Source organism: Scleropages formosus, chromosome 18 (assembly GCF_900964775.1).
Source record: "Scleropages formosus chromosome 18, fSclFor1.1, whole genome shotgun sequence".
In the NCBI taxonomy this organism is placed as follows: domain Eukaryota; kingdom Metazoa; phylum Chordata; class Actinopteri; order Osteoglossiformes; family Osteoglossidae; genus Scleropages; species Scleropages formosus.
Window position 1 is genome coordinate 21,850,100 of NC_041823.1, and position 14,689 is coordinate 21,864,788.

The following is a 14,689-nucleotide window of genomic DNA, read 5'->3' on the forward strand; positions in this document are numbered from 1 at the left end:
TCCCGTCCGGACGCTACAGAAGAATCCGCCTGCTAATATGACTTCAGCGGAATGGCGTGAGCTGGCGGATCTGACAGAGGCGAACCAAGAACGGCTCCTGGTTTGCGCAAACGCCGCTAGCCGCCTCACAGATCAGTTGGGGCGGTTGACACGACTCCTCGGTCGCGGTGGGCGGGGCGCCGATCCGACCAGTTCGCAAACGCATGATGATTGGCGGACATGTCTTTTTGATCGTCTTTATGCTTCCTCGGGTCCTCGCGCGGAGCCCACGAGCCCTGTGCAGACCAATGGGATCAGCGCTACTGAGCAGCTGTCCGTTCCCTTCCCGGAGGCTTTGCAAGGTAGTAGAGGTGAGAACCAGAATTACACAGAATACTCAATCTCCAGTCCAGCCTCTCTGTTCCCAGGGCCCTACTCTCCAGAGTCACCCCCTAGCCCAGACAGAAAGACAGAGAGACAGTTCTTCCCCAGCACCAAGAGTTTTCAGGTGCGTTCCAGGTCTCCAGTGGAGAAGACATCCAGCCCCCGATTGTCAAGACCACTCTCTCAGGAGTTCTCGCCGGATTACCGGAGCAACTCCAGGTCCAGCCGGACCCCGACGCCGCCAGGGCAGCAGGTGCCCTGCAGCCCTGTGGACAGTGAGCCGGCTCAAGCACGCAACCTTGTCAGCTGTGCAGGGCTCGAAGAACAGTGCGTCAGACAGGGAATAATACGACTCAGTAACGGGCGTTTGACAGAGGAGGAAAGGAGGCGCCGTTTTCTGCAACGCTTGTGCTTTTACTGTGGAGCTGCGGATCACGTTCAGGTTTCCTGTCCAGTGCGGCCACCCCGTGGACCCCAACGGACCGATTTACTGGTGAGTGATGTATCTCTCCATACCTCCCTGTTGACATTACCAGTTACAGTATCCTGGGGTTTCCAGCAGCAGCAGACGGAAGCTATGGTAGACAGCGGCGCTGCAGGGAATTTCATGGATCATGATATGGCCGCGTCCTGGGGCTTGCCCTGTGCCCGATGCCCAAAACCCCTGGCTATTAAAGCTATTGATGGCGCTCCAATCGGGTCGGGGCGTGTAGAACAGCGCACAGAGCCCGTTACTATGCAGGTAGGGCCACTCCATAAGGAACAGATATGGTTCTATCTGATTAAGTCCCCTGATAACCCCATTATTTTGGGATATCCATGGTTATGCACCCATGACCCTATTATCTCTTGGAGTGAGGGGAAACTGCTGTCTTGGGGACAGCAGTGTCCCAAACACCTGGAGACGTCTTGTAACTCCACATCCATAGAGAGCCCTAATGCAGATCTTCCCCTGCAGCTTCCAAGGGAGTATGCAGATCTAGTGGCGGTGTTTAGCAAACACAAGGCTGCAGAACTGCCTCCTCATAGACCTTGGGATTGTGCTATAGATCTTTTTTCGGGCACTACACCCCCTAGGGGGCGGGTATACCCTCTTTCTCAACCTGAACATCAGGCAATGGAGGCTTATATAACGGAGGCACTAGAAGCCGGATTCATCCGGCCGTCTACCTCTCCAGCTTCCGCTGGCTTTTTCTTTGTTGAGAAAAAGGACGGGGGTTTGCGCCCCTGTATTGATTATCGGGGGCTAAATGCCATTACTGTGAAGTACCCGCACCCCTTGCCTCTTATCACGTCGGCCCTCGAACAGGTTTCCGGTGCTACCATCTTTACTAAACTGGACCTTAGGAGTGCATATAACCTGATTCGCGTTAGGGAAGGGGATGAGTGGAAGACCGCTTTTAGCACCGCCCTCGGCCATTATGAGTACCTGGTCATGCCTTTTGGCCTGGCGAATGCACCTTCCGTATTCCAGGCTTTTGTTAATGAAGTACTCAGAGAACTAATTAATCGCTCAGTATTAGTGTATCTGGATGATATCCTGATCTTTTCTCGGTCCCGTGAGGAGCATATTGGACATGTCAGGGAGGTGTTGCAAAAGCTGGCAGCACATAAGCTGTACGTGAAAGGGGAGAAGTGCCAGTTCCATGTGCACTCTGTGGATTTCCTGGGGTACATCCTAACACCCAACGGGGTCACGATGGATCCACAGAAGGTCTCGGCAGTTCTGTCATGGCCTCAGCCAAAGACAGTAAAGGACCTGCAACGGTTCCTAGGTTTTGCGAATTTCTATAGGCGCTTCATAAGGAACTTCAGTTCCGTTGCAGCCCCGTTGACTGCGCTGTTAAAAGGAGCCCCTAGGCGCCTGACCTGGACTCCTGAGGCGAGTCAGGCCTTTGAAGACCTAAAGCAGCGTTTTACTTCTGCCCCAATCCTGAAGCACCCTGATCCCAAACTGCCCTTTATTGTGGAGGTTGATGCTTCTGAGGCCGGGGTAGGGGCAGTGCTCTCACAGCGCCAGGGAAGTCCCCTGAAGCTCTATCCATGTGCGTATTTCTCACACAAGATGTCGCCTACTGAACAGAATTATGATGTAGGAAACAGGGAGCTCTTAGCCATAAAGATGGCCTTAGAAGAGTGGAGACATTGGTTAGAGGGGGCTACGCACCCATTCTTAGTGTTAACTGATCACCGGAACCTGGAGTATCTGCAGAAGGCAAAGAGGCTCAATTCCAGACAGGCGCGGTGGGCCATGTTCTTCACCAGGTTCCGTTTCACGGTGACCTATCGTCCTGGCTCCAAGAACGGCAAGGCCGATGCCCTGTCCCGTTTGTTCGAGGTATCGCCTCAGCTCTCCCCACCAGACACCATCTTGTCCCCGACGCAGTTTGTGGCTCCTATCCGTTGGGCTTTATTGGACGATATCCAAGCAGCCCAACGTCAAGAGCCCGGTCCCAACGAGCAGCCCCAAGACAAAGAATACGTCCCGTCCACTGTTCGGTCCGAGCTCCTACACTGGGCCCATGATGGTCCAAGTACAGGACACCCAGGGGTCAACCGAACCTTGAAGCTTCTCGCTGAACGCTTCTGGTGGCCATCCATGAAACAGGACGTACGAGACTTCGTCCTTGCCTGCACCACATGTGCCCAGGCCAAGGTCCCACGGCAGCTGCCAGCAGGGCTTTTAGAGCCACTCCCGATTCCCAACCGTCCATGGTCCCATATAGCGGTGGACTTCCTTACTGATCTTCCGTGTTCTGATGGAAACACCACCATATTGGTCGTCATAGATCGCTTTTCCAAGGCCTGTCGACTGATTCCTCTGAAAGGTCTACCTACAGCCCTGGAGACCGCGGAACTGCTGTTCCAACATGTCTTCCGGCTGTATGGCCTGCCAGAGGATGTCGTCTCGGACAGGGGACCCCAGTTCACCTCAAGAGTCTGGAAGGCCTTCTTTGCCCGCTTAGGAGTCTCAGTCAGCCTCTCCTCTGGGTATCATCCACAGTCTAATGGGCAAGTGGAACGCCTCAACCAGGAGGTTGGACGTTACCTGCGGAGTTATTGTGCTCAGAATCAAGCGGATTGGAGCAGATACCTCCCCTGGGCAGAGTACGCCCAGAACTCCCTGGTCCATTCGTCCACAAACTTAACTCCTTTCCAGTGTGTGCTCGGTTACCAGCCTCCGCTGTTCCCGTGGACGATGGAGACCAGTGGGTTGCCAGCTGTGGACGACTGGTACAAGAGGAGTGAGTCGGTGTGGGAATCCGCACATGTCCGTCTCCAGGAGGTGGTATCCCACCAAAAGGAGAAGGCCGACAAAAGGCGTAGGACTGTATTGTACCAGCCAGGGCAGAGAGTATGGTTGTCCACCCAGGATCTCAAACTGCATTTGCCCTCGAAGAAGCTTGCCCCCCGTTTCATCGGCCCCTTCAAGATCCTGAAGAGGATCAACCCGGTTTCTTACCGTCTTCAGTTGCCCTCGCATTATCGTATCTGTCCCACGTTTCATGTTTCGCGCCTCAAGCCCCATTGTGTTTCCGCCCTGCAGAGCCCAGCAGTTGCTCCACCTCCACCGTTGGATGTGGATGGTTCTCCTGCCTACTCCGTCAGGGCCCTCCTGGACTCCAAACGGAGACGGGGTACGCTGTACTATCTGGTCGACTGGGAGGGCTATGGGCCGGAGGAGCAGTCTTGGGTACCAGCACGGGACATCTTGGACCCAGCTCTTATTGAGGACTTCCATGAGTGTCATCCAGATCGGCCTGCTCCGCGACGGCGGGGGCGACCGCCTACCCGCCGGCGTTCTGCGGCTGGAGCCGCCCCTGGAGGGGGGGGTACTGTCACATCCCACGGGGTCACTGCCCCTCCTGGTCAGAGGCGGCTCCACTCAGTGCCGCTAGCTAACGCTCACCTATCACCTCACAGTCTCGTAGGACATGGAGGTATAAAAGGAGCCAGCGGAGCAGAACTAGTCGCGGATTCTTAATCAGCAGTTCTCTTGTGCTTCGTTGGCGATTGGTAGTCTCTTGTTCCCTCAGTTTGTTTTCTAGGTGTGCATGTTCCAGTCCCGAGTGCCCGTCCCGTCAGTTCCTGCCTCTTGTTCTTCAGTCCTGGCCCATCGTTCCTGTCCGGTATTTCGTCACGTCTCAGGGTTGCGGTCAGACTCACAGATTAGCGTTTCACTGTTCACCGTAGTTCCAACACCGTGTGTGTTTCCTGGTCTCGTGTTTCTTGTTTCACTTCCACCGAGTGTCTTACAATACTCACCGTACACGTCTAACCTCACACTGCACGTGAAGTCATTATATATTTCGTCTGTGTTTGGACGTAATAGCAACGCGCGTCCGTGTCGGACTCCCGTCCGGACGCTACACTACACGAGTTATTTATCATATCAAAACTAGTTGCACAGTGGTGGGGAGAGTAACGTAAACAGTACTCAAGTAAAAGTACAGTACTGTTACGTGAAAACATAGTAAACAAGTCGTCGTTGTTAATTAGAGGAAAAAAGTCAGGTCATACATTTATTCTACGTACGTGTTGCTTTGTGCGGCGTAAATAAGAATTTTGTGCGTGTTGTCTGTAAGATATGAGCAGCAGTTTCTTTCCCCCAGACCATGACGGCACCAGCCCCCCTGCAGCGACACTGGCGCTGGAATTCGGGCGCGTGCTGTTGCGTTTATACAGGTAAAACCAGGATACTTTATCTTGTACTTTTCCAAAAGTGAACGGCCGTTCATGCCTCTCATAACCCCACACCCTACCCCACAAAGGTGGCGACACCGGGACTGGGCGCATTTGATTTAGTGCTGTGTGTGCTCGTTCCGTTGAAAGCATATCTTTTTTAGCTTTTTAGATATTACCGATTATTTGACACATGACGTCACCCAGTCCGCGAAGCTGGTTCCCCTTCAAAGAGAAAAAACAAAGAAATCCCTCATGCTTTATTAGTGCTGCGTTTGTGCTGTTTCAAAAACCCTTCTCTGTCCGGTCCCTGTTCGAGATACTTATTTTTATTATGATTTCTAGACTGGTTTCACAGCTCTCTTTCTCACTTGACTAGACACTCAACTGTGTCTAATGATGATGGTCTGTACACATAATTTATTGCCCATTCATTTCATAAACCCTGAAATTAGCTACTGGCACTTGACTTGGACCCCCAGAGGTGTTTTTTTCTCCCCTGTACTTTCAGTTGGGAGTTTTTTGATTCCTTTCCTCCGTGGCCGGTAGGAATACTTTAGCTTTAATAAATGCATTGGTAGTGTTTAACGCTCGTCTGTAACCAAGTTTTATTTTCCATATATGTATTTCTTTCTTTGCCCTTTGCCTTTGTTCAGCGCTCTGTGTCACATTAATTGTAAGAAGACTGAGCGCCCTATAAATAAATTGAACTGAATTAATCTGGACTGGGATCATGAGCTGAGGTTTGTTGTTTGTGCTGTTTGTAGGCAAATATTGATATTGGTTTAAACAATATCGCATACAATTATTTCTTTCCACTTCATAGCAAATTGGAGAGAGAGGTATGAACGTCCCACAAAATTTAAATAGTTTTTTTAAACATTAACATTTACTTACCATTATTTTTTAACTGATCAGTTACAAGAAATTAGATTAACTTAAGTTAGTCTGTCAGAAAACGCGCCCCTTCTGCGTCACTCCTCGGATAGGTATAAAAACGGAAAAACGACTCACTTATGCACCACACGAACAACTCAAGATGAAGCTTCTCCTGCAGCTCATCCTCACCTGTGCGACCTTCTCTAAAGGTACAGTACCATAGTACAGTTTGCTTCCGATTGTATACAAAAGTAATGCGCGTTTTGTAACTAAACTTAAAGTTACACGGAAGATGCAAGCAGGCTACATTAACAGTTGCAAGTTTATTATTAATTATTATGAAAATGCTTGTTTTCACTTCACTCGGTACTTAAAATTAAATACAATTAACTGCAGTAACCCAAAAAGAAACTAAATTTCAAAAGGCTCACAGCGACGACGTTTTCATGACTGTTGCCCTTACTTGCTCAACCTGGACAGCTTCAGTAACAAAAATCACAAATCACTGATTTATTACCCGTATCCTGTCTTACCCCGAATGCTGTGCTCGATTTTAAATTTACATTTATTTATTTAACATATGCTTTTCTCAAAGAAACTTCCAAAGAACTCTTGTGTAGTGTTACCAACCCACACACCATGGCATGGCATGAGCGTGTCTGCAGTATTGTGAAAACCTGAGTCTACAGAACATCATAGATGATGTAAAAATGTAAATCATGACAATGAGTCACACTTATATCCACACGGAGAAGTTATTAAGTATATTTCCAATTTGTGCATTATTTATTTGTTGTTTTAAATGTGCTGCGTGTCAGTGTCACTTTTACAGAACCTTTTGACCCACAAAAGAAGTACCTGGGCGAAAGCTGAGCTCCTTGTCTCTTGTGAGGTGTATCGGCTCAGCACATATTTACCGACCAAATGCAGCAGCAACTACAAATTAATGCAGTATCTCTCCCGCATTAAATTCAAATCTTAAATGCTTTTCCATCTCATGGCAATATGAACTCCAGCACAACCTATGGAGCAGCTTTAATATAGCTTGGCATCCTTGGACCTCGCATCCCTCAAGTTCTTCTGCCCCCGCCCCCCCTCCCCTCACAACCCCATCATAAATAACTGCTGACTGTTGAACGATCTACCGAAGCCATATTCAAAGATTTTGGAGCGGCTTAAAACCATGAAATGGCAAAAGGTATACCGCCGGACTACCACCAGGACTGCCGCCTTCCCTTAGAATAAACAATTATATTTAGTCTAGTCAGCCTTGTCTGTTAGGAAAGGCACCTTAAAACATGATTTCCATTCCAACAAACTGTGTTTTTCATATATTTTGCTTTAATATTGGTTTGATTGTACTTCATTTAATCATTAATAAATTAATTTTGTAGCGTGAGGACGGGTCGGGAGTCCGACGCGGATGCGCGTTGCTGTTACATCCGAACACGGACGAAAAGAAGAATGATCCCACGTGCAGAGTGATATAATTAGAAGTGCACTGTGCGGACTGTATTTAAGCACTCGATGGAGGCGAAACAAGAAACACAGGACAAGGAAACACACAATGTGTTCGAAAAAGGTGAACAGTGAAACGCGAATCTGTGCGTATGACTTGATCCCAGAAGCGTGACGAAATACCGGACTGGAACTCTGGACCAGGACTGAGGCTGGGGCTGACAAGACGGGCACTCGGGACTGGAACATAAACACCTATGGAACAAACTGAGGAAACGGGAGACTGCTAATCGCAAGGAAATCACAATGAAAATGCTGATTAAGAATCCGCAATCGGTCATCCACCGCTTGCTCCTTTTGTACCTCGGCAACCTATGAGATTGTGAACAGATACATGGGTCTGGGCCAGGGGCACTGAGTGGCGCCTCCTCTGGCCAGGAGCGGTATTATCCCCGTGAGTCGTGACAATATAATTTCTATTAATAACAGATATTTATTTTAGGTTATCCACTGAATTGCTACCAATGCACATCTGACTCCAATGGACAATGCACACAGACTACAGTGTGTCCATCCTCTGCAAACACTTGTCAAAGTTCAACAGTTACTGTCTTCCAAGGTAGGACTGCAATGTGACACTGTCCATGAGGGTGAAACAGAGGAGTAAATAAAGGAAATACTCAAAGAAAATACAATTGGTAACTGCTTGGAAACATTATGTGACAAGTTTATAAAATATATGTTTATATTTGTAAATATATATTTGTATGTTGCCTAGACTTTGTAAACAGTAGCTAGGAAATACCAAAGACATGTTTTTGTTTTTTCAACCTTTCAACATGATTACTCCAAATAATAATTAATAGCATGTAGCAATTTATTGTATTCCTTCATTATTTAATGTCAGCCCTTACAGTAACTTAATATTAATATGATATTTTCTTTTTCATGTAATTTAGCATTTTTAAATCTAACAAACACAATTGTAGTGATTTTCTTGGTTTCCAGGAAGTTCTGTGCTGACTGAAACATCGCTAAACTTCTGCACAACACCTCAACTATGTATCTCTGGTTCCATTAATTTTGGAATCGTCAGGACAACAGTGAACACCAAGTGCTGTAGCACTGATCTCTGCAACAGTCAAAGCACTCCTGGTATTTATTATTCAAATATAAATCTGCGATATACATTTATAGTGTACGTCTGACACATAAATGGCTTGATCATGTCTACAGTCAGTATTAAAATTGCAGCTGATAATTAATCCTCCCCATAGACTTAAAGCCAAGGGAACATTATTGTGTAGTAAATGTTAGGTAAAACATGTAGAGCTTGTGGAGCTTTATTACAGCGGGTGACTTCAAAGTGACAGTTTAAAGAGAACTAGTCTCATGAGATAAGCTCATATAACAATGCATCCATCCATCCATCCATCTTCCTCCGCTTTATCCGGGGCCGGGTCGCGGGGGCAGCAGTCCGAGCAGAGTACTCCAGACTTCCCTCTCCCCGCACACCTCCTCCAGTTCCTCTGGGGGAACCCCAAGGCGTTCCCAGGCCAGCCGGGAGACATAGTCTCTCCAACGTGTCCTGGGTCTGCCCCGAGGCCTCCTCCCAGTGGGACAAGCCCGGAACACCTCCCCAGGGAGGCGTCCAGGAGGCATCCGGAACAGATGCCCGAGCCACCTCAACTGGCTCCTCTCGATGCGGAGGAGCAGCGGCTCTACTCCGAGCTCCTCCCGGGTGACTGAGCTCCTCACCCTATCCCTAAGGGTGCGCCCAGCCACTCTGCGGAGGAAACTCATTTCTGCCGCTTGTATCCGCGATCTCATTCTTTCGGTCATGATCCAGAGTTCATGACCATAGGTGAGGGTAGGAACGTAGATCGACCGGTAAATTGAGAGCTTCGCCTTACGACTCAGCTCCCTCTTCACCACAACAGACCGGTACAATGACCGCACTACTGCGGACGCCGCACCGATCCGCCTGTCAACCTGCCGCTCCATTTTTCCCTCACTCGTGAACAAGACCCCAAGATACTTAAACTCCTCCACTTGAGGGAGCAACTCCCCCCTAACCCGGAGGGAGCAATCCACCTTTTTCCGACTGAGAACCATGGCCTCGGATTTGGAGGTGCTGATTCTCATCCCCGCCGCTTCGCACTCGGCTGCAAACCTCCCCAGTGCACGCTGCAAGTCTTGATTCGATAAAGCCAACAGGACCACATCGTCCGCAAAAAGCAGAGACGAGATCTCGCGGCCACCAAAGCAGACACCCTCCGTTCCCTGACTGCGCCTAGAAATTCTGTCCATAAAGATAATGAACAGAATCGGTGACAAAGGGCAGCCCTGGCGGAGTCCAACATGCACCGGGAAAAGGTCTGACTTACTGCCGGCAATGCGAACCAAGCTCCTGCTCCGGTCATACAGGGAACGAACAGCCCGTAGCAACGAGCCCCGAACCCCATAATCCCGAAGTACCCCCCACAGGATGCCACGAGGGACACGGTCGAATGCCTTCTCCAGGTCCACAAAACACATATGGACTGGTTGGGCAAACTCCCACGAACCCTCCAGCACCCTAGTGAGGGTATAGAGCTGGTCCAGTGTTTCACGGCCAGGGCGAAAACCGCATTGCTCCTCCTGGATCCGAGGTTCGACTATCGGTCGGATTCTCCTTTCCAGTACCCTGGCATAGACTTTCCCAGGGAGGCTAAGGAGTGTGATCCCCCTGTAGTTGGAACACAATCTCCGGTCCCCCTTCTTAAAAAGAGGGACCACCACCCCGGTCTGCCAGTCCAGAGGCACCGTTCCCGAACTCCACGCGATGCTGCAGAGGCGTGTCAGCCAAGACAGCCCCACGACATCCAGAGACTTGAGAAACTCGGGGCGGATTTCATCCACCCCCGGAGCCTTGCCACCGAGGAGTTTTTTGACTACCTCAGCAACTTCAGCCAGGGTAATGGACGAGTCCCCCTCCGAGTCCCCAGCCTCAGCTTCCTCTACGGAAGGCGTGTCGGAGGGATTGAGGAGATCCTCAAAGTACTCCTTCCACCGCCCGAGAACATCCTCAGCTGAGGTCAGCAGCGCACCACTTCCACTGTAAACAGTGTTCGTGGAACACCGCTTCCCCCCTCTGAGTCGCCGGACGGTTTGCCAGAATCTCTTTGAGGCCGACCGAAAGTCTTCCTCCATGGCCTCACCGAACTCCTCCCAAGCCCGAGTTTTTGCCGCGGCGACTGCCAGAGCCGCGCTCCGTTTGGCCCGTCGGTACCTGTCAGCTGCTTCAGGAGTCCCATGAGCCAGCCAGGCCCGATAGAACTCCTTCTTCAGCTTGACGGCATCCCTTACTTCCGGTGTCCACCACCGTGTTCGGGGATTGCCGCCGCGACAGGCACCGGAGACCTTATGGCCGCAGCTCCGAACCGCCGCACCGACAATGGAGGAGCGGAACATAGTCCATTCGGACTCAATGTCCCCCACCTCCCTCGGGACCTGGTTGAAGCTCTGTCGGAGGTGGGAGTTGAAGACCTCTCTGACAGGGGCCTCCGCCAAACGTTCCCAACAGACCCTCACTATGCGTTTGGGCCTGCCAGGTCTATCCAGCTTTTTCCCCCGCCATCGAATCCAACTCACCACCAGGTGGTGATCAGTTGACAGCTCAGCCCCTCTCTTCACCCGAGTGTCCAAGACATATGGCCGAAGGTCAGAAGAAACGACTACAAAGTCGATCATCGACCTCCGACCTAGGGTGTCCTGGTGCCAAGTGCACTGGTGGACACCCTTATGCATGAACATGGTGTTCGTTATGGATAAACCGCGACTAGCACAGAAATCCAATAACAACTCACCGCTCGGGTTCAGATCAGGGAGGCCGTTCCTCCCAATCACGCCCCTCCAGGTATCACTGTCGCTGCCCACGTGGGCGTTAAAGTCCCCCAGTAGAACGACAGAGTCCCCAGTGGGAGCGCTTTCCAGCACGCCCCCCAAGGACTCTAAAAAGGCCGGGTACTCTACACTGCCGCTAGGCGCATAAGCACAAACGACAGTGAGAGACCGTTCCCTGACCCGAAGGCGTAGGGAGATGACCCTCTCATTCACCGGGGTAGACTCCAACACATGGCGGCTGAACTGGGGGGCTATTAATAAGCCCACACCAGCCCGCCGCCTCTCACCTTGGGCAACGCCAGAATAGTGGAGAGTCCACCCTCGATCGAGTAGAGTGGTTCCAGAACCCAAGCTGTGAGTGGAAGTGAGCCCGACTATATCTAGACGGTATCTCTCAACTTCCCGCACCAGCTCAGGCTCCTTCCCCGCCAGTGAGGTGACATTCCAAGTCCCAAAAACCAGAGTTGGCGCCCGAGGTTTGGGTCGGCCGGGCACTCGGCCCCGACCACCGCCCAACTCACAATGCACCGGCCCCTTACGGTTTCTCCGGCAGGTGGTGAGCCCACCGAAGCATATAACAATGTATTTTGTAAAATCTAAAGATACGGCACAGGAAAAACAATTTTTGGTTGTCCCTGTGTTAGGTAACATGTAGGATAGTGTTCCCGCAACTTCACAAGCTTTGAGGACACAAATTATAGGCAAACTGTAATAACAAATATAACCCATGAAGGACAGAAAAAAAGAATGGTAAAATTTAATGTAATCTTTGCCTTACGTTTCTGGTGTTTATGCCATGTCAGTATTTCAGTAGTGGCAGTTACCACTGTTATCTTTTTGTTTCAGTACTTGTTACTTATTATTGTACTTTATTATAGCATTGGCACAAAATTCCCCAAATGGGAAACAGTGCTTCAGCTGTGACCTCAATAATGACTGCACGTCAGTTATTAACTGTCTGGGAAATGAAAACAATTGCATCAATGCTACAGGTAAGAATCTTTTGAGTAGCAAAGCAAGTTAAATGCATACAAAATAGGGGGAAATGGGGAAAAAAATGATGTAGCAATGTATGAAGTGGAACTAAAATCAGACCAAGACTTCTGTTAAGAATAGATGATTCATTAGTAAAAATCACATCTCTGCTATTTTTCCACATCTTTTCATATGCAGAGCAAAAGGTCCACCAACTTAAGTCAAATGCTCTGTTAATTCTTTTCAGCTAATTCACAAAATGTTTTAAAGTAGGAGTAAAACTGAATAAATGCATCTTCTACAGTACTTCCAGTTATGCCATTATGTCCGGTATAGAGAGTGTAAGGTTTGTGCTGCAAATTTTTCACGAGTAGTGTTTTTTGTTATAAACTTTGATGGCGAGTTGTGCAGAAATTGTGCGAAGAACAAATGCGGAAAGTAAAAGCCGAGTCTGAATATCGTAGAGGCTAAACTGTGATTAAACCTCATTCAAAAGCCACAGCTGAGATTTAGGCTTTTTTACATCTGAGTAACACTTCTCCCATTCCACATACATGGGGTCAGGAAGTGTAGGGGTTACAACTTTCGCCTTCCACTCAACGGACCCTGACTAGAATCCTGTCCCTGTAAAGCCATAAGCAGGGTACTTAACCTGAATTCTCCAGTAAAAATTACCCAGCTGTATAAATACCTGGACAGTTGAAAGTATAGCTTAGTGTACAAATGTAACGATGCAAGTTACATTTAATTAATTGTTTGTTAATTGTTGTAAGACTATGTGTTTCCCTTTTAAATCACTGCAAATACAGTACAATCTGCAAGTAAAAAACTGCTAATCACTTTAAATCATTTTAGTGTTGACTGAACCCACTTGTGATTCTTGCCAAAAACTTATCGAAAGCCTTTCACATTTAAAAATTCTTTACTTGAGTAAATACACATTTTGTCCTTGGCTGCAGTGAAAGTAGTTTCACTCAGTACTAGCTTATTATTATTAAGCACTCACTCATTATATTTCTGAAATATTTGCTTGACGTGCTGTGTTTAACTTATTGAAACAAGTAGTGGCATAGTGGTCACGTTTATTGTCTTGATATTGGAAAGTGCTGCTCTCATTGTAACACCCAGGAGAAAGGTACTTACTCTTAGTTGCTCCAGTATAACATGCAACAACAAGCTTTATGCCAGTAGTAAGTTGCTTAGAGTACAGACCAATTAATGTAAGCTGCCTTACGTTGACAGTACACAATAAAAGAACAATCAGAATCATAACTTTGCCACAATAATGATTTACAGGCATTATAGCACCTTTTCACTGTCTCGGGGCAAACGAAATCTTCTTGTTTTTATTAATACATATTGTGATTTGTTTAAGTTTCACAGCGGACCATGCAAGGCTGCGTTTCTTCAAATATTTGTGCTGCTGCTGCTGACGTGTCAGCTCAACTTGGCCTGAATCTTGGTGTCAACATAAGCTGCTGTGATGGAAACCTGTGCAACAATGCTCAGCGCATCATGGAAAGCATCTTCCTCCTACTGGTGCCTCTGGCCTCCACTTTCCTCCTCTATTGAAAATGTAGAGCTAGTCCAGACTGTTCTGCACCTTCTTTCTTCTTTTCAAACCCTGTCCACAGGCCGTGCTGTGCAGTGATTTACATACATTCAGGACCTTGATCTCTTACACCAAAAGAATAAAATTCAGAATCTATATTGTTAAAAACATTTAAATTTGTTGTTTCAGGCATTTAAACCATAGAGAAAATATTTACACCTGTTAGATATTGCTTAAAAAGTACAGATTGTATCATTGTAATATTGCTTCCCATTGTCTATACTTTCATTTAAAATCACTTATATATATGGGATGATTGTATTTTTATTTACTACATTCTCCAATGGTATTGAGAGAAAATATGGTGTACTTTTTTTCTTAGTGATAATAGGTTTTAGTCTTGAGTATATTGAACTTTTGGTGAGATTTTTAATTTGCATTGCTGACTACTTTGTGTCTGAATTTTCTCAAATGGAAAATTGTTTTAATAAAACTGCTTCACATTGTCTGTACCTTCATTTTAAATCACATATCTGGGATGATCGTTTGTATTTTTAGCTTTTTATTATTACATTAGGGGACGTGGTGGCGCAGTGGGTTGGACCGGGTCCTACTCTCGGGTGGGTCTGGGGTTCGAGTCCTGCTTGGGGTGCCTTGCGACGGATTGGCGTTCTGTCCTGGGTGTTTCCCCTCCCCCTCCGGCCTTACGCCCTGTGTTGCCGGGTAGACTCTGGTTCCCTGCGACCCCGTATGGGACAAGTGGTTCCGAAAGTGTGTGTGTGTGTGTGTATTATTACATTATTTGAGGGTCTTGACAAAAAATATGGTGTACTTCCAATTTTTTTACTCATCATACATGTTAGTCGAGTATTTTGAATTTCTGGTGAGATTTTT

The 14,689-nt window shown here is 48.0% G+C and overlaps 2 protein-coding genes across 2 annotated transcripts in view; one reads left to right on the top strand and one right to left on the bottom strand.

The window, feature by feature from the left end:
• Positions 1–14,689, bottom strand: part of LOC114912578 (guanylate-binding protein 1-like) — a 91,982-nt gene that overhangs the window by 46,454 nt on the left and 30,839 nt on the right. The gene's annotated exons all lie outside the window — the stretch shown is intronic.
• On the top strand, positions 4,904–13,980 carry LOC114909113 (urokinase plasminogen activator surface receptor-like). Its single transcript, XM_029245926.1, has 5 exons — positions 4,904–5,049; positions 7,886–8,002; positions 8,392–8,538; positions 12,147–12,260; positions 13,619–13,980. Exons 1-5 carry the CDS (start codon positions 4,980–4,982, stop codon positions 13,813–13,815), a joined length of 645 nt encoding a protein of 214 aa, XP_029101759.1. The 5' UTR covers positions 4,904–4,979; the 3' UTR covers positions 13,816–13,980.